General features: G+C 40.0%; 1 protein-coding gene across 3 annotated transcripts in view; it reads left to right on the top strand.

Annotated features, from left to right (window-relative positions):
• The window catches only part of COL4A5 (collagen type IV alpha 5 chain), an 86731-nt gene that overhangs the window by 8028 nt on the left and 54905 nt on the right, over positions 1-23798 (top strand). For all 3 annotated transcript variants that reach the window (XM_075053676.1, XM_075053678.1, XM_075053677.1), the window contains exon 2: positions 18663-18722. In XM_075053676.1, coding sequence (XP_074909777.1) covers positions 18663-18722 — 60 coding nt within the window. The remainder of the gene's footprint in view (positions 1-18662; positions 18723-23798) is intronic.

Genomic DNA, 23798 nt, shown 5'->3' with positions numbered 1-23798 from the left:
TTTATTAAACACTTTCTGGCAATATTTCTCATCTCCATGTGTAGAAAAAGTCTCTGAGTCCATATACTTCACCTTTATCCTAAACACTTTTCTTTGCTGTTTTCCTGACAGTCATACTCTTGTCCTTTCCCTATTTTTTTTAATCAAGCTAGGGAAATTGAGCGATGATTTTGATGACATGTACTGGACTTCCTGGTATTTCTTGAGTACTCTGAAAAATGTCAAAGTTTACAGAATGTTCAGAATAATTAATGTTATTACTCTCCTCCATTCTGGTTCCTAGCCTCTCTAACTCCTGCATTCTTGGTGAAAATATAACAAGTGTTAGTTATTAATTATATAAAGCTGTCAAGCTTAAGCAACCATTAATTCAACACTTGCATTTGATTATTTTTTTGGCTTCACCTTGTTGGCAGTGAATGCTAATGTTCCTTCATTAAGGAAGAAATATGTTGACAACTCATGAAGAAGAGACTATCTAGCATCAGCCTGTGTCTACTAAACGCAGCATTGACTCTTCAGAAGCAAACCTTTCTCTTTACGCACTGAAATCCTGCAGGTTTCCGATAGAGAGGAAGAAAATGACCACCCTGGGCAATGAACTGCACTCTTTCTACACCTTGAATTAAAGTAGCAATTATTAAAAACCATAATTAAATGGCTTTAAGTAATGAAAACTAATGTGACCTGCAGGCAAGGCTAGGCAGATCTTCAGCTCCCAGAAAACTTGATTTCGTGACAAGAAATGCCACTGCAAAACAATGTCTGGATGAAGGAGCTTATGAACTCAGTTTAAAAACCTTTTAAAAATAATCCTTTTTATGGGGCAGTGATTTTTCTAGAGTCAACTTACTTTGAACCAACCTGTTATACAGAATGACAGCAGTAGCCGTTGTTTCTGAAAGGCAAAGTAACTTTTAGCTGTCATTCAGACAATATGAATTGACTTAATCGGAGAAAATACTTTTTCTGAATTAGCTTAAGAACACTTCTCTTCTTGATTGAACCTTAAAGGGCAAAGGTATTCAGAAGGAAAAGGAGGCTTCTTCATTGGACTGAAAAATGAGAATATATATTGGACTTCTCATATCTCTTTTCATCCAGTCACTGTGTAGTCAGACATGAGGATAAAACCTTGAGGTTTCTGCAAAACAATTACTCTTTTTATAATTTTTAAGTCATTAAATATTTAAAACATCAAGGAGAGAATCTAGAGAGGATGAGAAGTTGCAAGGCTTGAGCGTTCTTTGGTTAGTCAGCTTAACTTCCAATATTTATTCAGCACTTTCTTGGTGGGGAAAGTAGCGCCATGAAAATCTCCAGAAGCTGTGCCTAGAGTCTGCCCAGGCAAACAGTGAAAACATCAATATAAAAATTTATATTTGTGTGGATGGGGTGGTTTTAGTATTTTTGACTGAAGGGAAAGTGTATATGTGGTGTCATTTAGTTTCTGATCCGGAATGCTTATGGAAATTTATTAGCAATAGAATTGGTGACACTCTTCCACATGTGCATGCACAAAAATCTTGAAAGTATCTTTTCTGTTCTAAAAGCTTTCAAACCCTTAAAGCAATAGTAGTAACAAAGTGTTAAAACATCTACATCTAAAGTATGAATTTTTGTACCCTAAGTGAACCTAGAAAATTCCTTAACTCTAGGCTTGAATGAGAAAATTCTTGTTGACAGGTCTAGTCATGCTCAGAAAATGTGTATTTTTAGAACATCAGCATACTGTACCTAAGAGTGAGAATAATCAAGCAGGTCTCTTTAAAGAACCTTAAATTGCTAATATACTACAGAAGTAATTGTAGACAAACAGCACTGCCAGTCATGACAGTGATGGAAGTAGTATTACTTTTTTTTTCTTCTTTTTAAACAGCTGGACTAAGCAAATGTGTTTAACATCAATAAGATAATGGATTGCTGTGATTGTATTGTCCTAAAATTCACTGTAAGCTTTTTAGTGACTTTTTTGTCTTTATGTCAGAAAGGATTATGTTGATAATTTTGGTAGAAGATTATTTAAGATAGTAAGGAAGACCTTAAGCTTTTTGGTGGTGTTCAGGAGTATATAAGAGACAAACTCTTCAGTTATCAAACACTGATCCTGAAATGAAATGAATACTGTATTATCACCGGTTGCTAAAAGGGTTCAGAATACAAATACAGAAGGTGGATGTTTAAAGTGTAAAGATGAATTTCTGAATGCTAATCATTACAAATTGGTAATGAAGTCTGGAAAAAATATTCTTCAGTCAAGCAAGATTTTGCTGCACTTGAACAGCGGTTTTCATTGGTCATCATAAATACGCTGCCTAAGAAGCTTCAGTTACTTGCCACAAAACACTGTCATGCTGGCTCCTGAAAGAAGAAAACTGTCCAAACCAATGTGTATATTCAAAGTGCTGTAATCTTTGGACAAATTTCTCCAGCTTTTTGGCTCTCTGCTTCAGACTGAGCATTTTATTTCATGTTTCATACTGTGATAACAGATACTGATCAAATATTTGACATACCTGATATCTGAAATATGAGCTACAGTTGTACCTTGGTAATTCTTCTGGTACTGATTCTATATTCTATTCAGCTTTGCAGAGCTGGAGACTTTTAGTAAGTTTACTGTCTTCTCCTATGCTTCACAGGAGAGAGTAAGCACAGAAAACTGTATTGGGTTTGTGCAGCAAGGTTTTTGTAGCTGGGGGGGGGGGGGGCAGGCTACGTGGGTGGTTTCTGTGAGAAGCTGCCAGAAGCTTCCCCCGTGTCCGACAGAGCCAATGCCAGCCGGCTCCAAGACAGACATGCCACTGGCCAAGGCTGAGACTGTCAGCGATGGTGGTAGCTCCTTTGGGATATTGTGTTTAAGAAGGGGAAAAAAACCCCTGCTGTGCGACTGCAGCTGGGAGAGAGGAATGAGAATATGAGAGAGAAAACCCTGCAGACACCAGGGTCAGTGAAGAAGGAGGGGAGGAGGTGTTCCAGGCACTGGTGCAGAGATTCCCCTGCAGCCCGTGGGGAAGACCATGGTGAGGCAGGCTGTCCCCCTGCAGCCCAGGGAGGTCCACGGTGGAGCAGATCTCCACCTGCAGCCTGGGGAGTACCCCACGCTGGCGGTTGCCCAAAGGAGGCTGGGACCCCATGGGAATCCTGTGCTGGAGCAGGCTCCTGGCAGGACCTGTGGACCCATAGAGAGGAGCCTACTTTGGAGCAGGTTTTCTGGCAGGACTTGTGACCCTGTGGGGGACCCATGCTGGAGCAGTGTGCTCCTGAAGGACTGCACTCCATGGAGGAGACCTACATTGGAGAAGTTTGTGGAGGACTGTCTCCCATGGCAGAGAGGAGGAAGAAGAGGCAGAGACGATGTGTGATGAACTGACCGCAACCTCCACTTCCTTGTCCCCCTGTGCTGCTTTGGGGGGAGGAGGTAGAGAAAAAAGGGAGTGAAGTTGAGCCTGGGAAGAAGGGGGGGGCGGGGAAGGTGTTTTTTTGGTTTTTATTTCTCATTACCCTACTCTGACTTTTGATTGGCAATAAAATAAATTAATTTCCCTGATGTGAGTCTATTTGCCTATGATGGTAATTGGTGAGTGATCTCTCCCTGTCCTTGTCTCAAGCCACAAGCCTCTCATTATATTTTCTCTCCCCTCTCCAGCTGAGGAGGGGAGTGATAGAGTGGCTTGGTGGGCACCTGGTGTCCAGCCAAAGTTAACCCTCCACAAAACCATTGTTGGACTTAACACTCTGAATACTTTTAATTAAATGTAGATAACAAAATTAAAAAGTGCTAAGATTCCAAGCTTGTCATTTATTGTAGAATCATAGCAAAATTTAGTCTGGAGGTATAATCCTCCTGCTCTGAGGGCTAGATTAGGTGATCTCTTGCTCAAAGCAGAGCTGTCTTTGAAGTTCTCTATTTGTTCTGATAGTTGCAGACTGGAAGGACGTTGCAACAGTATCTTCCGCTCCAAACCTTGCTTGGTGTAGGAGTACAGTTAAAACTTTGTGGAAATGCTCTATAGTGAGAGCTTGTATCTAACCTACTGGTTACTGCAGGATGCAGAGCATATATCACAAACTTGCAGCAGGTTGTTTTCTTGGCATATGTTCAGCTCCAAATAGCACTTGTGGGAGCTGGTATACTCCCCAAACAGGGTGCCTCAGGGAATGCGTTCCCTTAGAGAAAGTGACTTTCTGTTTTGGAATGTGTACAAATGCCAGGGGCTGTTTCTTATTCCTGCCAAGCTTCAGACTGAACTGCACCTCAAGTTTTAATAATACTTGAGGGCTTTTTCCTATGAATGGATCTCCTCACTGTAATTATTATGATAGGGTGTTGGAACCATGTATGCTGTCCTCGCCTACTCCCACTTTTTTTAAACTGACAATATTTTAGTGCAATATTGCAAGGAAGACAGCTTACTGACATCTTCAGACGTGGTCAGAGAAATGCCTTAACCAGATACTTCAGATATGGTTAACTTGCTATGAGTAACCTCCAGAGAGTGACTGTGAATAAAATGAACTGCTGGAGAAAGCAGTAACTAAATTTCCATGTGTCAAAGCAAGGAGAAGCTTAATGGTACTGCTTAAGACTTCCTCCTTCCCAAAACAAATAGTACTCATCTATTTACACAGCATCCATTGAAAGTGACACTTTGCTTGCAAGTTCTAAGTGGATGGTATCCTTCTATTTTAAAAAAGGAGTTTTTGGGTTACACATTTTAATTTGTGTCTTTACTAAAGCACTATCTGGTATGCTTTTTTTTTATGTACTCATATTCTGCTGAAATGTTTTTTACTGTATCTCTCAGGAGGAATACTCCATTGTGACTTTCTTAAAATAATTTTTTATGGTTGGTGGGCAACAGAGACAAAATGAAGAAGAAATAATAAAGGCTGAGACATTGGCTTCTGTTCAAAACAAAAATATAAAGTGCATTTCCTTTTCCCTCTGCACCCTCTTCCTCTAGCACTGATCAAATTCATTTTGCCTTTCCTACTACTGATACAATGTTAATACTTCAAAAAAACTTGTTGGTTTTTCAATGCTTTTTGTAAAGATTTTATCTATGGTCCTTTTAGCTAGTTCTTTGGCATGGGTTCAAAAATTTTTTTAACGTAGCAAGTCTCTGACAAGTGCAACTTAATTCCCAGGGTGTGCTTTCTGTTTAGTGATGATCAGTGCAACCCAAATGTAATAATTCTCAGGATAATGTAATGTATAGCCTCTAGAGTAAGGGGGTGAAATCTATTTCTTCTAATCAAGTTTGAGTATTTAATTCCAAGATCTGCTTGTGCTAGATAGAATGATCTATTAGCACTAGCCTGCAGCTGTCCCTTCCAGCATTTAAAGGCAATAAAATACATTCAGGCCCCCTTTTGCTTTGCCCTTGTGAAATAGTCTGGGGGAAATTACTATTGTCATCTTCCATATCACTATAAGGTTACTTTTTCATAGCAAGGTGCACCTTGCTGTGAAGCACCTCACTTGAAGTGACAGGTGCTCTAAGGAGACCCTGAGCTATTGCTAGCACATAGCCAGTGCATTAGTAAATGAACTCGAGAGGCTAACACTGTGGGCTGCTCTTCATCTGCTGAAGTTAAGCGTGCGACTTCCTGAGCGGACATCTGAGAGCTTACACTAAATATCCAACTTTTATCAGCTTTAGGGATTTCTGAACCCATGTGGATAAAAGAAGAAAAGGGCCTCCCAACTCATCAGGTCCTGATGCTCGATTGTTTTGGAAATGCCCCTGACTTACAGGGTTAGGACAATTGCTTTGTCTTCATTGCTTCCTTGTGTAACTTGGCCCTCTTCAGTGCCACTTACTTTTTCAACTTTGATTACCTTAGGCTGGAGAGTAGCTTTTTTTACTAGTATTGAGCAATGCAGAGAAAGCATTGCCCATAGTGCTGTCTTCAGGTATTAAAATGTGCACACAGAGTATGCTGATGCTACAGGCATAAACAAATGATAAAACAGCTTTAACTAGAAGAACCTTGGAGCTATGATACTTGGTCCAAGAACTGAAGAAGAATGGAGTTGATAATCACCTCCACCACAAAAAATCCCCCAGACACCCACCAAGCCTTAAGTGAGTTAGGTCTTGTTCTGACAGTTAGGAGGGTGTGTACTACTTTAGATAACATCTCAATGCAATATCACTGTGCTCTGCCTCTATTCTTTTTAGCATGTATACTTGCTTAATCTTTGGTATTAATTGAGTGCTTTCAGTAGTTTCAAAATAGACCACGGTGGGGTTGGATTAATCTGAAATGCTGTTCTATTTTGTCTCTCCTTTCTCAGAGGAAAAAGTGGATTTCTGTTCTTGTGTGGTCTGCTTCATGCACTTGACATGAAGGTGTAGTTGTCAGTGGTAAATGACTGACATCCATTAACAGGATTCAGGAATTGAAGCTTCCCCTGTTGCATATTGTATGGATGAAGGTGAGGAACAGGACGTTTTCTGGGGAATTAGTCTGGAGCCTGTATCTTTATTCCATTTCCTTAACCAGGAAAAGATTAAAAACAGACTGCCAGAATGAGTGGTGTTATGACTATAATACTTGGCTTGCAAACATATCTGAGACTTACAAGACTAGCTGACAGTTAGGTCTAAGTTTGTGTTACATTTGGACATGGTTATAGAAAGTGGCAACATCTAACACCTGTCACTTGGGAAAGGTCCTAAATGACTAGTAAATCTTAACCTGTAATGAGTACCATATGGCACTTCTTATTTGCAGCTGGAAAAAATCAGGAAGCCTCAAGAGGCTAGTGATTAGAGACTTGTGTGTAAAATTCAAGTAAAACTGAGACTTCCTGAAAAGCAAAGTGGCTTACTGTATACTGCCACTGACTGAATGTCAGGTACTTAATGCTTGTGTCTCAGTGCTAGTGTTAGTTGCAGAAATGTGTAACTGGACAGGCGAAGATGGAGGCACGCTTAAAATGAACCATTCCTCTGATTTGCTATGTACTTAAGGAGTTTGGTTATGGTCTATATAAAAACTAGAGGATGACTTGCATTCTGAGCTCAGCAATTAGAACTGAAATGAGCAGCAGTGAAGTGTAGACTGCCTACAGAGGTGGTATAAAACTTGTCCATCTGCAAAGCCTCCCATTCCAAAACTGAAAAGCCAACCAGAGTCTCCTTGTTTAGGGTGTTTCTCTATTAATGCTCTATTTAGAGGTTCATGCAGGTGCTGAACTGCCTGCTGAAGAGGGAAATGTGGTGTTTGACATCTGTCAGTTAATGAACTTGGAGACAAAGTGGGCTAGAAACCACCTGGTAGTCTACATTCTGTCTTTAGTGCTCTTTGCTTGCACTGTTTACCAGGAGGTGTACTTGCCAAATCTGAACATAGATGTTTCTTAAGATGCTGCTTCTGGATGGTAGCATAAAGGTAGCACTTAACCAGAGTTGCTATTAAAGGAAATTTTTGCAAACTCATACAGCCTGATGTGGAGCTGTCTGGAAATTTGTGTTCATTAGGACAGGAGTAAAAGTACTTGGCTTCTCAGGTCTCTTCAATTTTAGCTTTGAAATGCTTGTGAGAAGGGCAGTGGAGCTTGAAGTGATGATTATTTTGCTTTCTGTGTGTCACACCCAGTAAAATATACTACACTGAAGCCCATTCTTTGTCTTGTAAGACTAACAGACCACAGAAATTTAAGAGTTTTCAGAAGTGGTGAGAACTGTCCATGCAGTTGAGTGCAAGGCTGGCAGTACTTATTAAAGCAGAGTGGCAACAATCACTTTCAAAGACGGAAGGCTTTGTAGAAAATGAGAATGAGCTACTGTGAGTTGCAAGGGCTAACTCTGTTCCTTGTACTGCCTGCTTAAAGTTTCTTCATGTCCTGAAGAGTTCTCAGTCTTCGCTCTCTTAAAGCTGAGTATGGAGAAAGGGAGCAACGTCTGGGATAGCAGGGAAGTTGACTGGATGCCCAGCTGGGCTCTTGCACTTTCTGTCCTCTTCTCTGGTTCAGGAATCAGATACAGAAAGATTCTGTTAGGCTGCAGTACCTCCTGTTGCGGGGGGATCACTTCTGTGTGTATTTGCTTGTTGCTTTCACCTTAGTTGTCAAAAAAGGGAGGTGGGAACCCCTAACTTCTGGGAGGTTAAAAATTGTTTCTGTGTAAGTGTCTTCCTGCTGACTTGCAGCCTCTCTGGGACTTGCTAGGGATGAGTCCTTCCCATTTTTTTTCTGTTTCTAGAAAATCTGATCAGCAGTTCAGGCATTTGAATAGACTGCCCTTCTATTCCCCTTGTTTGCCAATTGAGTCTTTTGTGCAGCAGTAGCAGCTGCTGCATGGCAGGTCACTCAACCTGCCAAAATCTGTAGGTGAGTGCTTCTATAGATCTTGTCTCTGAATTTTCTTAGGAGCTTCCAGGAAAGCAGAGAGCAATTATTCCCTGTGTTGCTCTCAGGTTTGTAAGGAGAAATCTTTATGGGCAAATAGTTACAGTTTGGGGATGAAAGTAAGTTAAATAAGCTTTTGGGAGTTAATTCAGTATAGAGACTCTGAGTCAGAAAGTTGTCTGTGGTTAGACTATGTCTAAGGAAAGATCTATTGCTGCAGATATTGCCTTTATTTTAACTAGAAACTGCTGTGAAACATAACCTGTACAGGGAACTGTGTGTTAAAAAGCTGTAATTGGTTCAGTTTAAAGCAGTAAAATTCCATATCATTTTAGTACAAAGTAGAGGCAGAAAAATTCAATCCTCTTTATTTTTAACATAGACATCCTTGCTTAAATTTTTATATATTCTGAAGGTGGTTATGCCAAGGTTCTCTTGCTTATATTTTTTTTTAAAGTAGCCCTTTAATTCCAACCAAATCATAGTAACTGTATTCTAAGAGAAAATTTATTGATCCATAAACTTTCTGTATAATCAGAACATTCATTTGGGGTGTGGTAACTAGATTTAATGGGTCTCTTACAGTTATGTTTCATGTTTTTACTATAATGCAAGCTATTCAGGTGTCTAAACAAGCTAGTGCTGCCCCTTAAGAGGAAAAAGAAGGGTTGCTTATCCATCAGGTGTCTCAGAATCTGTTTTTAGCCTGCCTCTGTTGTGTTCTCATTCACAGTGGCCAGAACTGTGGCTACTACAGTGAAGAGCTTCTACTGCAAGTCTGAACAGATCTTGTATTGTGCAGACTTCAAAGAAAGATGGTGCCTCAAGGTGTAACAGGTTAAATTACATGTCAGAAGTTCCCTTACTTCAGGGGAAAAAAAAAAAAGTTGGTCAAGAACTTCTGCAAACATGTTTTGACTCTTACATTTTAGACCATGAAACTTAGTCTTAGTATCTTTAGCTAGGTAAATTGAGGGAAATGATTACTTAAAAGGGTATGTAATAATATTTTAATTCAGATTCTGCTTTAGAAATGTTACTGCTCATAAATATTTCAATGAGAAAAGAATGGCCATTTGGATTATGGAGCTGTGATGGCTTTGCTGCCATAGCTGACTTAACTGTTTATTACTCAAATATGTGTGATCTGCAGACTTGTACTCTTGTTAAGCCTAAAAAGCATGTATGTGAAATCATGATTAGAAGTCACAATAGCAGCTTTAACTCTGCTTGTCAAATTCCCACAAAACCTCTTGTTTCTTGGTTATATTCATGTCCAGGCAAGTGAAAGGAAACTCAACTTGCTGAAGATAAGTGGTGAAATCTTTGACCTGGATGCATAGTAAATTCTTAGCTAGATAACTGTGCAGGTGTTTCGTTACACAGATCTTGGCAAACTAATAAATCTGAATATGTTCTTCAGGACCACCACCAAAATAAAGCTTGATCTCTGTCTGCTTGAAACTGAAAGGCTGAATTTCTTTTCCGTTATATATAGAGGTATGAATAATTGAATTTGAGACTTTTGCATGTTTACAGCAGAAAGAGTACTGTAGTCTTCCTCCTAGGGCAAAGGCATTTGTAACTGATGCTTTTCTGTGTGTTGAATTCACTGACTTTAATCAGAGTGAATTTCTAACAGCAGAGTCAGTCTCTATACTGATAGAATTTTCCAATGTTCATGCTCCTTTTTTCTCTAAAGTTAAAACATTCTTATGTTGCTGACTGGTAAGCTGTCATATTTGAATGCAGCAGATGATGTTAGTAGCATTTAGGCAAGTCCTGTAGCAGCTAGAATGGCTATGTGAGGTGCAGGATTTGTCCACTGTGTATAAGCTTCATTCTAGGAATAGGTCTTCCACAGTTGTCCAACAAGTAGTTGCAGTATCTACTGTGAAAATTCTCTTCTACCAACCTTAAATTGTGAACAAGGACAAATGATAAGATGTTACAATTCAGCTTGGAAATAAGCAGTTTCCACAGTTTCATGAACTACAAAACACTGTTAAACTGCTTCTCAGTGGTAAAGTTCCATGTATTTGAGCTAATCTAGATATTGTAGGGGTTCCAGGAAATAAACTTTATTTTACCAGTTATGTGGTCTAGAGACAGACTTGGTGAATTGTGAAGTCCTATTTCATTGTTTTCTGGACTAGAAGACTTTAGAACCATAGATTTTAGCCTAACGCTTCCATTGTTTCTAGCCCCTCTCCCCCTTCCTCATTGGCAATAAAAACCTGGTGGGGGGGTGATGTGGGGTCACCTGATGTGGGGTCAACGGCTTGATGTCCGAGTGGCAACCAGTGACGAGAGGCATTCCTCAGGGATCGGTATTGGGACTGGTGCTGTTTAACATCTTGGTCAGCCACACGGACAGTGGGATTGAGTGCACCCTCAGCAAGTCTGCCGATAACACCAAGCTGTGTGGTGCGGTCGACATGCTGGAGGGAAGGGGTGCCATCCTGAGGGACCTTGACAGGCTCAAGAGGTGGGCCTGTGCGAACTTCATGAAGTTCAACAAGGCCAAGTGCAAGGTCCTGCACCTGAGCTGGGGCGATCCCGAGCACAAATACAGGCTGCACGATGAGTGGATTGAGAGCAGCAGGAGAAGGACTTGGAGGTACTAGTGGATGAAAAACTGAATGTGAGCTGTCACTGTGCGCTCACAGCCAAGAAAGCAAATCGCATTCCGGGCTGCATCAAAAGAAGTGTGGCTAGCAGGTTGAGGGAGGTGATTCTGCCCCTCTACTCTGCTCTGGTGAGACCCCACCTGCAGTACCGTGTCCAGATCTGGAGCCCCCAGCACAGGAATGACATGGACCTGCTCGATCAGAGGGCTGGAGCACGTCCCCTGTGAGGACAGGCTGAGGGAGTTGGGGTTGTTTAGCCTGAGAAGAGAAGGCTCCGGGGAGACCTTCTAGCAGCCTTCTAGTACTTGCTGGGGGCCTACAGGAAAGATGGGGAGGGACTTTTTACAAGGGCATGTAGTGATAGGGCAAGGGGTAATGGCTTTAAACTGAAAGAGGGTAGATCTAGATTAGATGTAAGGAAGAAGTTCTTCACTGTGAGGGTGGTGAGACACTGGCACAGGTTGCCCAGAGAGGCTGTGGCTGCCCCATCCCTGGCAGTGTTGAAGGCCAGGTTGGATGGGGCTTGGAGCAACCTGGTCTGGTGGAAGGTGTCCCTGCCCGTGGCAGGGGGGTTGAACTAGATAATCCTTAAGGTCCCTTCTAACCCAAACCATTCTAGGATTCTATGCATGCTGTGCAAGAACTTGAGGGGTTTAATGTACCTGTAGTTCTTTCAAAACTGGGCTTTGTGGTTTGATATGGCATTCTATCAGAATGCAAGACTCAATGTTTCATTCAGCTTTTTTTTCTTTGCTCTCCAGAGAAAGTAGTACTGTGTTAATTTTATTACCTGTTTAGCTTGCTAACAAGAATAGCTGGTCATGTGATGCTGGTAAATACTGAAGGGAGAGACCTGAGGTGCTTAATAATTAATCTAAAACTTACTATTAGGAGCAAGTGCTTCTTCAGAAGGAAAGGAAAAAATAAAGCCTGAAGTGTTTAGTCTACCGTTAGTCCACCCTGAAGTTGAGATTATACCTTTGAATAACAGTAATTCATTGCCCCAGTAGCTGTACAGTTAAGCCTGCTGCAGGTAGTAGAATGACTCATAAGGACATCAGCCTTGCAGAAGCACTTCTGTTACTCATATCTGTGAAAAAGTATATGGGATTGAATTGCAAGTTTCAGGTTTGAGAACTTTTAGGGGAGACAGGCTGTGTGCTGTATGGAAGCCCTCAAAGATGAATTGCTTTTGAATGGGTTTTATGACAGGTTCTTCCTTTGACCATTCTAGTGAATGGGAGTCTTGGTAAAACCAAACTATCAAAAGGCTTGATTATATGTATTCATATAAATCCTAGTGAAGTCATTAGAAAAAAAATATGGGAACATACAAATACAGGACACAAAACAGCAATTGCTGGATAGTGTGACTTGAGTGCATATTTTTCTAGCCTTTGCTGCTTGCTCTCTGCTCCTCCCTCACAAACTGTGGAGTATTGTTCTACAGTTCAGTTATGCTCCTGTGATCAGAGTGTGTTGCAGAGTTTTAAATTTGCTTTAAAATTCTGGCCAACTTCTCCTAGGCAGAATTTATTTTGGTGATTTCTGTGCTTTTTTTCCCTGCTGGAGGGAACTTTTCTCACCTGTTGAGGTAGCTTACAATGTTGTGGTGTCAAATAACTCTCTGGTTCCCTTCAGAACAACATCTGTTTATGAAGCTGATGTGTGCATGTTAATCCCAACAGATGTTGCATGCTGAAGCTTGGTGATCATTTAAATCTCTAAGGGAGTCTTAATATGTTACAGGCTACACCAGCATTTAAAATCAGTGGCTGTACAAAGTCAGGTTTTGATCTTACTTGACCTTTTGCAGCCACCAGAACTGAACTGTCAAGAAAAGCATGTAGTCTGTCAGTACAAACTTCATTGCTAGGTAGGTTCAGTAATGTTGCTGTGCTTCTCTAGAAATGAGAGGGGTTATCAAACAGGAAATTCTGGATTCATGATAAAATAATATGAAAGGAAGATGTTGGAGTAAAGAAAATGCTCAGTCTGTAAATGTTCAGACTGTCTCTTGTTTCTTTCTCTTATCCAACTGTCTGATATCTGGATTGAGAATTCATTTGTGAGCAACTTGGGTCATGTCAGAACTCTTCTGACAGTTTGCAAAGGCATCTTACAGATTCACCTACTGTGCTTCTGTAAGAAGTTGCACCTCTTTCTCTTGATCATTAATTTCTAATTTGCAAATTTCAAGCTCTGTAAGTGACTGGCTTCCCTCCCTATCCCTGTAATCTTTCCCATGGAAAGAGTATTAAAATATTGTTAAACTCCTATATGTTCAAGTACTGATACTTTATTTAAGTACTAATGCATACTTTAGTTTGGGGTTTTAGGTATTTCCTACACCCCTCCCTGCACACACACGATTAACTGTTTGATTTCCCTGCAGCTGTGTGTATGTAATGGTAAATCACTTCTGAAGCTCAACTAAATTTCACAACTAAACCTTTTAGATAGGCAGCTAATATATTGCTTAAACTGTGCTGTGTTACTTCGATTCTGACAAACTGAGATGTACAGTCAGGCTAACCTACCTGAAGCCATTAACCAGTCCTCTCTAACTTTTATTATCTTGCTCTTAGTAACCAATAAAAGAGATTGCCTTTCCCCTTCATAGCTGTAGGAAGTACCAAGCTGCTGTTCTCTCCAGGAACAGCGTTCATCTACCTGGTGGCTTTTAGAAATATTTTGTCCAATACTGTTGTGAATGGCAGCTGGGAGGCGAGGAGGGAGTGGAATATGCTGAAATTGCCTTGTAACTGACATCTCTAGGCCTGATGAGGATGGGGGGCAATGTGCCCAATACATAAGGCAGGCTTCTAGCCAAAACAAATTTTTAAGGATAACTTAGGCTTATTCATTTCACTGAGCTGACTGTAACAAACCGGTGGCCAAGAGTGAGAAGTGACTTTGATTTCAAATGTTTACTTCTTTCTTTAACTTGAAAAACAAACAAAAAACATTCTGTTGGTGGCATAAAGCAGTTTTCCTCAGTCCATGTAAGACACAAAAGACTGAGCTTGTTCTGGAAGAATTATCCTTTGACCAGTAAACCAATACCATCCCTTCTTTTATATAGTAATGAAAAGAACTTGCTCTCCACACATGGATTCAATGGGGTAGAAGCTGTCAGGAAAATCCAATGAAAGGATTAGCTAAACTCAAATAGATTAATTAGAGCCCTTGATTTTGTCTTGCTATGCAAAAGTCACAGCAAAGGAGATGGCAGCGATAGTGAGTTCATCTTCACAGGTACATGGTGGGGACTGGGGGCAGGCAACAGGAATACTGTAGGTAAGAGGCAAATATGAGCAGTTTCAGTCTTTTTCTTAAAAGCTGCCTTGATTCCTTATCCATCTTCGTGTAGTTGAAAGATTTTAATAGGCACAGAGATTGTGATCAGCTCCTTATGATCAAGCCACAACTCACTATTATATCCGGTATTTATCATCTTCCCTGTCACATAAGACAATGTGTCCTACTGGCCAGAGCTAGGAATTGAACTACTGAAGGCTGCTGGCTGCCGAATACAAGGCAGGTGACTTGTTCAGTTCCCTAACCTGTAACAAATGTACCAAGCGTAACTCAGTGTTCCACTGAGGTTTGGAGTCATTTACTTTTCCATGTCTGAAAACCTGGCAAGTCACCTAATTTTCAGAACTAGTGATGGTTAAGGTGTTACTAAGGGCAAACTACTGATAGTAACCATCTAAATTTTGCTCTTAATGTAGATTTTTCTATGCTTGAAACATTGTAGTCATTGTATATGCTTGCTTTGTTTGATTGAGGTGTAGATAACTTACTGCTCATGTGCAGGAGAAATTCCAAGTGTTGCTATGCGTAGTATGGAGCCTGGATTTTCTTTGCATTAATATGAGATACAGAATTAAATCTGTGACATCAGAAATCTCTAGCCTGTGGCTGCTGAGTGGCTTTCAAACTTGTACTAGCTTGTTATGCAGTATGCATTCTCCTGTAGCACAATTTTTGTGCCTGCTTTCCCAAGTAAAACAGGCCTTGAGATTATTGAAAAGTCTAAACAAGACGAAAGTTTTCACTTAGAATAGGTCATTAAGCTTTTTTTTTTTTTGCTGTGCCAACATGTTTTACTTTATGTTGTTTTTTATGCTGTACTGCAATATGACCCGTAAGTGGCATGAATTGATCTTGATATAGTACAAATTCTCAGGGCTTTTTCTCTTCAAACTGTTTAGCTTTAAAAAAAAAAAAAAAAAAATCTTAATTTGGTGGGGATACAAGTTGATGCAAATAAGGAACACAATCTGCCAAATACAGCTTTTGTACAGGAAGATAAGTGACTCTGCTGAGGGAATACTTCTTGATAAGCTTGTGGGTGAATAGATCTTCCCAGGATTAGACTTCTCTTAGCTTCCCTTCACTGCTGTCTGGGAAAGACCATGTTCCCTTCCTGCAACTAATGCATCTGAACTGGATATCCAAAACCATCTGTCAAAAAGTGTTCAATGAGTACACCTGACTCTTCAAGACAGGCTAATTGTGTATGTTAAGAGGCTGCTCAAAGTGTAAGGAATCCAGTCTGAATATATCAATTACTTTGGAAGACAGTCACAGGTTTAAAAAAACCCCAACTATATTGATTAAATCAATGCACTTTTTTCCTTAAACTACCAATAGAATAAGGGAGAGAAACACTTTCTTCAAAAACTTTATACAGGAAGATTTAGACTCATCTTAAAAACTTTTTTTTTTTTTTTCTTAATGCCACAGAATTGGGAAGGATACACTTTATCATTCAGCATCATATCCACCATTATTTACTGCCAGCATATGCAGGAAAGGTGCTCCCTTGTCAGCTCTTTCAAAATCAGCAAAAGTAAGTCCCTGATTCTAAACAAACTGACTTAAAGATCACTTCTCTCTTTGCTTTATTTTGGGACACCCAGAGTTGAGAGGCTGGGTGTATGGGGACGTGCTGGGACTTGAGAGAAAAAGGTTTCAGGGGAGAGGGTGAATCTTATGGCTGTCTTCTTGCTACTTAAGAAGGTGTAGCAAAGAAGGAGCCAGGCTCCTTTCATCCTGCATGGGGTAAGAGGCAATTGATCCAAGTTGCAGCATAGGGAATTCTGGTGAGATTTTTTTGGGGGGAAAAGCTTCACCATGAAGGTAGTCAGACACCAGATCAAGGGCCTCGAGAGGCTGTGGGATCTTCATCGCTGTAGTTACTCAACATGCAACTGGACAACTGTGCAACCTGCCCTAAGTTGCCCAGCTTTGAATGATTCCTTCCATACCAAATTATTCCATGATTCCATTTTCTTTATTAATTGGATCTATTTTGTGTAGTCTTGATGCTGACAGGATCACCATTGAAAATGTGTTAGCACTGCCGAATGTGTTAGCAAAACAATGTAGTTTTCTGCAGTTTTACTGTAGAGATATGGTAGCAAAGGGCAGAGACTCTTGAGTTTCACTGTCTAAAAACTCACCTTCACAAAAGTGTGTACATCTAACTTTTTTTGTGAAGGGGCAATGTAATCTCAAACCATCATTTTCCCCCTCTAGCTTCCTTTCTCCCTGTTTACCCCAGCAGTTATCTTATACCTGAAAACTCAGGAAATTTCTATTAGAAACATCATCTGGAAGCTGTGAGGAAGACTAAATGAGTCTCTTCTGTTCTGTAACCTAAATAAATCCTCCCTCTGCTGTGTAGGATCTTGATCATGCTTTCCATGTGTGTGTTATTTTAGCCTATGTGTGTTTTACCACTGCATGGCTTTTGGTGGTTTTAAATGAGTACTGATTTACTTTATTTTTCCTCCCCCTGCCTCTTGGAGGCAGCAAAGATTTTCATGTAGCTCTTTCTATGCTATCTTTGTAATAAGAAACCAGCGCTGCTGCACAGTGTGCTAGGTAACTTGCTATTTCTTTGTGTTAGGCTTGTACTGTGAGGCAAGGGAATATTGCATGTAACTAAGGTTAATCCCTTTTAAATGAAGCTTTGTTAACAAGAATAATCCTAAAACTGGTTCACAAGGAACTTGCTTTTTTAAAGTCCACTTTTAAAAGTGAAAAGGATCTGATACCAAATTCACAGGATAACTTGGATTGAAGGGGGACATCAGAAGGGCATCTAGCCAAGCACCCTGCTCCAAACAAGGTCAGTTATAAGGTCAGGTCAGGTTCCTCAGGGCTTTGTCCAGTCTGATATTTGAAAACCTGAACTGGCTGATTAAGTTCAATTTCACTTTCAGAAATGGCTCAATACGTCCCCGTTAACTAAGAATTTTGAGTTCTCATATATGTCAAATCAAGAAACTGATTACAAAAGCCAAATGGAAGATTTGGAGAGATGCCCTAGTCTTGTCATGTAGCGCTACTGCTGTACTTAAAGCTCTGCCTTTTGCTACAAGATGCTTTAGTTGATCCTGGGTTTGTGTAGCTCCAGGTGAATTAAGCTACTTCTGTGTTTTCAGCCTGATGCTTGGTAGTGTGTTTAGGCTAAGAGCCAGAACATTCCTAATGCCAGATAGGTTGATGGGTCATGTCTTTAAATGCTTCTGTGATAACGAAGACTAGAATTCAAGTGTGGGTGTACTTTAGATCTGACACACTAAATGGTTTCCTGCTTGATTGAAACTTTGTACATAATGTTCTCTGTCGACTATTGGGGGGAGGACCCCAAACACTCAGCTTTTCAAACTTTCAAAGTATGTGGTGTATTTTTTTAATACAATGCCACACCTGTTCTCAGAACAAGTTAAACCCTAAAGTATTTCAGGTAGCGTTATCTTCTAATATGGGTCATGGTTTTTAATTATAAAGAAGTTTGAAAATTGATGACCTTGTGTATTATGTAGAGGCATTCTACCCCCCCCCAAAAAAATCATTTATTCTAGAAATCTCACTTCTGTAAACATATCTGCTTATCTCTGAAATCAACACAGAGCTCTAATGAGTATCCCATGTTGGGGTGGGGGTGAAAGAATATAAACTAAGGAAGTGTGGTATGGAAAGGCTACCTAACTTGGACCTCCTTTGTGAGTCAAGCTTCCATATCTCCCTCCTGTGACCCCTTAATATATGGCTGTCACTCCCCTTATGCTAGAGACTGTTGTAACTGAGTTGTCATGCTTTGTAATGGAGTGTGAATGCAGCTAGATAAAATCTAGGGGTTTTTAAAAACCTTTTCTCAATAACTGAGCTGGGGGGGAGGGGGGGATGACTTAATTGTGTAGTAAGTATTTTTCCAATAACTATCACAAATATGCTTGTAAGTTTCAGGCTTGGTTAAACTCTTTGTGCAAAACCTGACATCTACTGGTGGGAACCATAATTGGACTCTTCTCAGTATGGAGTCATGTGCTGAAGAGCCTGTTTTATTGAAGTTCTGGCCCTTTGACCATAGGTGTTGTGTTGTACCTTGCCTTAGAGTAAATGGTGTTTAAGCATAAATTTAAAAGTCTAAAATTTCCAGGAAACTGTAATATACTTATGTACAAGCATAGGTATTAATAAAGATGATTGAACTTAGTTAACTGTATCTACTTTGAATGCATGTATAATGGCTAGATGTCAAACTCTGTAGACTTACATTTTAGACTAACTTTTGTAATAGTGTTAAAGACTTCATATAGTCTTATGCTGATTAAAAACATCCAGTTTTATTTCTTATGTCTTTAAAGGCTTGCCATGGATGTACATCTTTATCCAAATGTGACTGCAGTGGAGTAAAAGGTGAAAAGGTAACTATATATAAATTTTTTTTTCTTATTTACTGGCAGACCAACACACAAACCACTGAGCCATATGCCAACTTCAGATAACTGAAGCTTATGGATGACAGGTGTTTTTTTTCTTGCTCATGTCTTATTTTCTTTGACCGTAGTGTGGCCGTGCACCAAAGAGCATAGCTGTTATAACAACTTGAGGTATTCAGTCAGACCAGCTGGTCCATCTGATGGTGTACAGAATTTCATATCATTATTTTCTCAAGAGTGGTGAATGATGGCACAAATTTCTTCAGCTACGTAGGAGTGAAAACCAGAAAAGACACAAATCGTAATAAAATAGAAAGAATTCCTATTTACTGCCAAGGCCTGCCTACACTAGTTAGTGTGGACAAGCTAAGGCGTGGATTGTACAATAATGGCTATGCTAGTAACGCTTCAGTGGGAATTTAAAGCCAGAGTGACTGTCGGTTGCTTTCCCACTTTCCTTGCGTTGCCTGCTTATAAGTAGTTAATATTTAACTAATGTGCTCTGAACTTGGACTTTTTCTTACCTCATAGCTTATATGGCTGTATACTAAGATGATTGCTGTTGCTGTCCAGATGCTTAGCTGGACTGTGAAAATGACAATTCAGATGCAACTTTCCCAACATACATAGCTACCACCCAAGCAAGCAGCTAGTTAATGGCCAAACATGTATTCTCAGATCACGCAGAGTAAAAACCATCCCCAACCCAGAAATAACCCTGTGTGGTTCATCAGTGCAACAGGCTGTTTTGGGCTGCCCAGTGTCCTAAGGCCAAGAGATGCACGTTGACATCTTGGAGTTTTCCTGCTTCCGTGCACCTTTGACTTCCAGTCTCACTGCCCGAGTTCAATATATCTGTGCAGTACTTCATGTTTCTATCGCCATTATTTCTTATTGTTTTACAATTTTTTCCTTTGAGGAAATTATGGGAGCCCAGCATTTCTTTTAGTTGCAATGCAGGGTAGATAGATATCTCAGTACTTGCCTGAATCGAACCTTTTCTCAAGTGTGGGAGCCTAGTTGTAAGTTAATTGTGGTTAAATAGTTCCCATGTAACCGATGTTGTCACAAGGAATGAATGGGATGTGATTACTGCAAGGGGGAGAGACTGCCTGAAACACTTCCACTCTTAGTCTTGTAAACAGTTTGCTTGAGATACAGTGGAGTCTTCTTAAAGATGTGAACTGATAACAAAGAGTTTGATAAGCCTGTCTTATCAAACCACTTACCCTATCTTAGCAAGGTTCTAGAAGGCTGTTAGTGCTCTAGATGAATTTTTCACACATTTCAGTGGTGATTTTTGGCGTTGCATAAACAAGTGTAACCTCAAATGAAGGAAAGTCATGCAAAAATAATCAGTCACTGCATTGGCACTATAATGTGCTGATGCAGAATTTTACTGTTGGCTGAGGTTAAACAAGGCAAGCGTCCAAAATTCAGAGTAATTCTTGGTGCCACACCTGCCATCCAGATAGCTACAGACAGATGAGGTCATTCCTTCGCATTTTGCTTTTAGTTCATCAAGTATATTCCCAATTTACATACCTAGTGAAGAACAGTATCCCCTCGATAGCAAGCTTTCTGAGTTAGATTTGGTTAGCCAAAACATGGACCTGGTTGATGCTTTCCTACAGGATCTTCAAATGCAGGTGGCCAAACCAGATGTATCCTAACACTAGTCACAGGACTATTTCAGGTTTAGTTTGAAGGCACTTAAGCATTAGGCTTACATTCCCAATACAATCATAGCAGGTACAACTTTGGAGAACCTTTCTGTAATTCTAAGGGGGCCTTTTTCTGGACTAGTCACAGCTATTTCGTGAATTCAGTGGGCAAATGAGTATTGACTGGCTAGTGTGGATGAGGAAAACCTAGAAGTAAATCTTCTGGCTTTCTAAGTAAAATCAAGTAATTATTTTCTCCCAGCGACTCAGTTTTCTCTTTATACTACTGTTACACATGCAGGGACCATGACCCACTCAATACATTCCAGTCATTTAATGAAATTGAGATAGTCACCTTTCTCTGGTAAAGAATACCTTGGGACTGTTTGTTTGGAGTCAGAGGGTGCTTTTTGACCAAATAGAGTCAACAGCTGGAGCATATGAGCCTTGTTCAAGATCAAGCGCTCAAGTGTCATTATGTATGGTGTGTTTTGTTTCTACTCCTCCAGACTATCCTAGCCAATTGTTAATGAGAACTGCACAGGAGAAACACTTCCACATTTAGTTTCCAACCTTTGTTGGCCTTTTCTGGAGTGAATTATAGCAAGTCTTGAGCAGAAGAGTGAGAAGCCTGACAATCTTTTGTGAAAAGGAAGAGGGGAAAGAAAAAAAGTCTCCAGTAAAACAAGCATAACATCAGACAAATATTTATATAACGTTTCTGCATCTTCCTGGAAAATTCTTGGGGGGCTGCAAATTGATCAGTGTAAACTTTTAATAAAATGTAAAAAAACCCTCCCCCCCAAAAAACACACAAAAGAAAAACAGAGCTTCACCTATGGTCCGACTGCTTTCTCTTTTCTTTTTTGGGTTTTTTTTTTGTTTGTTTTTTTTTGTATGTCTGAGCCCTCTTAGGGAAGGGGGGTGTCTGAGACTTCCACTTATTAATATGGTAGATCTAAGTCAACTTTCCATCCTTAGAATGGAAGATTCACTTCAAAATCTGGGAACTGTGATTCGTTTTCCACCTAAATCAAGGTAAACACAGCATAATCCTGAGGCATGCCAGAGGTTTTTCTGTGGGGAGGTTTGGTTTGGGTTTTGTTTGTTTGTTTGTTTGGGGGTTTTTTTGTTTGGTTTTTTTTTTTTTTAGACAGCCCTTCTGAAGCTTGCAGACCATCATGTACCTTATGTAAAAGAACAATGAAAAAGCAAAGCCCATATTTCTTAAGTATGATGTGTTGCTAGTGGAACTGGTTTTGATCATACATGCACACACCCCATTATGTTAGTTGTCCTATAATTACAAAGCCATCAGTATTTGATGCATTGATGGATTCAGCAGTTCAGCTCCGGGGAACCACAAGAGTTCTGTCACTGACATCCATAATGCTTTCTCTTACAAATTCTTTGGGTTTTTACAGCCTTAACCTTTTTCTAGTCTTGTACTACTACGAGACATCAAGAGCTATCTTAAGATAGGTTGATCCATCACAGTCTACCACTTACACATTTGATGTAAGCTTCCAAACCTGATACTATCTTCAACCCAGCTTTCTTGCAAATACTATCTTTATTCCAGCAGAGTGTAAACTGCTGCTACAAAAAGAAGTTTCAGGCTTTTGCTTTGTATTTGACATTTGACATGGTGTTTCTACTTCCTTCTCCAGTGACCTCTGAACCAGGAGTCAAACTCTATAGCTCCTTGCCTAATTGGTGTATGAAGAGCATTAGACAAGGAGCTGTTTAAATAATCTCCCTCTTTGATTTTCCCATTGAGAGTGTGACAAGGTAGTTGTAGAATGACTGGAAGTCAGGCATATGGAACCTAGTTCTGTACTGGGAAGACAGAAAAAGCCTTGTCAAATGCACTCAGCTGAGCCCTGCACTTCTGTTCCACTGTGTTTTACTTCTGGCCTGAAACTAGCTTCTGCATCCAAGTCGCTGTCCACTTGCATTAAGTCAGCTAAGAAGTGCTGCTTTGTTCAGCTTAGCAGAGCCTAATGCATTCCTTTTGAGACTCAAAAGTAGCCTTCTTCCTAAGCATCCTAGCATTCCCTTCAGTATATCCAAATTTTAACAGATCAGGTAAAGTAATACAAACTGAACTGTAACAAATAGGCAAACTATTTTCTTGTCTTGCCTTGGAGAGCCACAGCTCTTATTTAACTGCTTCCACATTGCCAGTGATTCTTGTTTAACTCTGCCTCTGCCTTGAGCCCTTATAGCATCAGTAACATGTTATCTATTGGAGAATCAAAGCACTGTAAGCAGCTTTTTTTTTTTTTTTTTTTTAAATCCATAGTACCATAGCTGACAAAAATTGGTGCACTAAAGTTTTCTTCCTCTGCTCAGGCCCACCTTACTAAACTTAAATATAAATGGGTAGGGTAAAATTCAAATATGTCTAAAATGGTATAATGAAGAATAGGAGGAATTTACTGGAGAAGTCAGTAAAAATTGATTGCAGCTGGGAGCCAGTGTGCTGCTACTCACAGTAAGCTTGCTTAGTAGTGAACTAGATCTGTAAAGAATATTAAAACTGAAGTAAATTATTAAGGTGCTACATACAGGTGCTTGTAAGAATTGCTCTCACTTTTCAAGTGGAAGAGAAGTGTATAATTGCTTTTCACTTAAGGAACTGGATTATGATTGGGCTTTAAATATTGCTCGGCACTTTTGAGATTAACCTGCTTTAATACTTAAAAGCTAGTTCATGAGTAAAAGCTAGCTAAAGAAATAAACACAGCTGACACTGTACATGGAGCAATTCCTAAGATAAACCAGTAAGACTTGTAGATTATTGGGCTGGTTTTACCTCAGCTGAAAACAAGATCCAAAGATGCTGATAAGATCAGCTCTACAGAGACTGGAGAGGAAGAGAGGGATGGTACTGAATGTCAGCTGCTCCAGCTGATGAAGACTGAGGGCCAAGGGCTACAGCAGGCAAGCTGGATGCATCTTGGTCACTCAGAGGGCATGTACCCCAAGACTACTGTGGTTTTGCTTTAAAGTGGTAGTACATGCTGCTGCTGAAATAGGCTTTCATAACTTCCCTTAGCTAGGTATTCCAATTCCTCCTCCGGAGCTTGTGTGGCCATGTTCAGAGCTGTCAGTAAACTGATCTCACTGAAAATAAGTTTCTTTGTAAACTAGGTTAGTTTTCAGCTTGGTCAGTTCCTTCAGGCAAGATGTGTTGCAGCACAACTATTTGTGATAGAAACATGTGGCTTAAGATGGGAGGGACCATGTTTTTCACAGCAGCTAAGATGCCGTTCCCTCTCAAAATAACTGCAAATACATTATGCTATTTTTGATGAGTAGGACTATTGGGTTCTACCCGTTCAAATTAAGTTAAATTGATTAAGAAGCTATTCTTTAGTTATTACATATTGTT

The sequence above is a fragment of the Buteo buteo genome, chromosome 22 (assembly GCF_964188355.1).
Source record: "Buteo buteo chromosome 22, bButBut1.hap1.1, whole genome shotgun sequence".
Taxonomy (NCBI): Eukaryota; Metazoa; Chordata; class Aves; order Accipitriformes; family Accipitridae; genus Buteo; species Buteo buteo.
The sequence above is the reverse complement of the archived record's forward strand: the minus strand, read 5'-3'. Positions and strand labels throughout refer to the sequence as shown.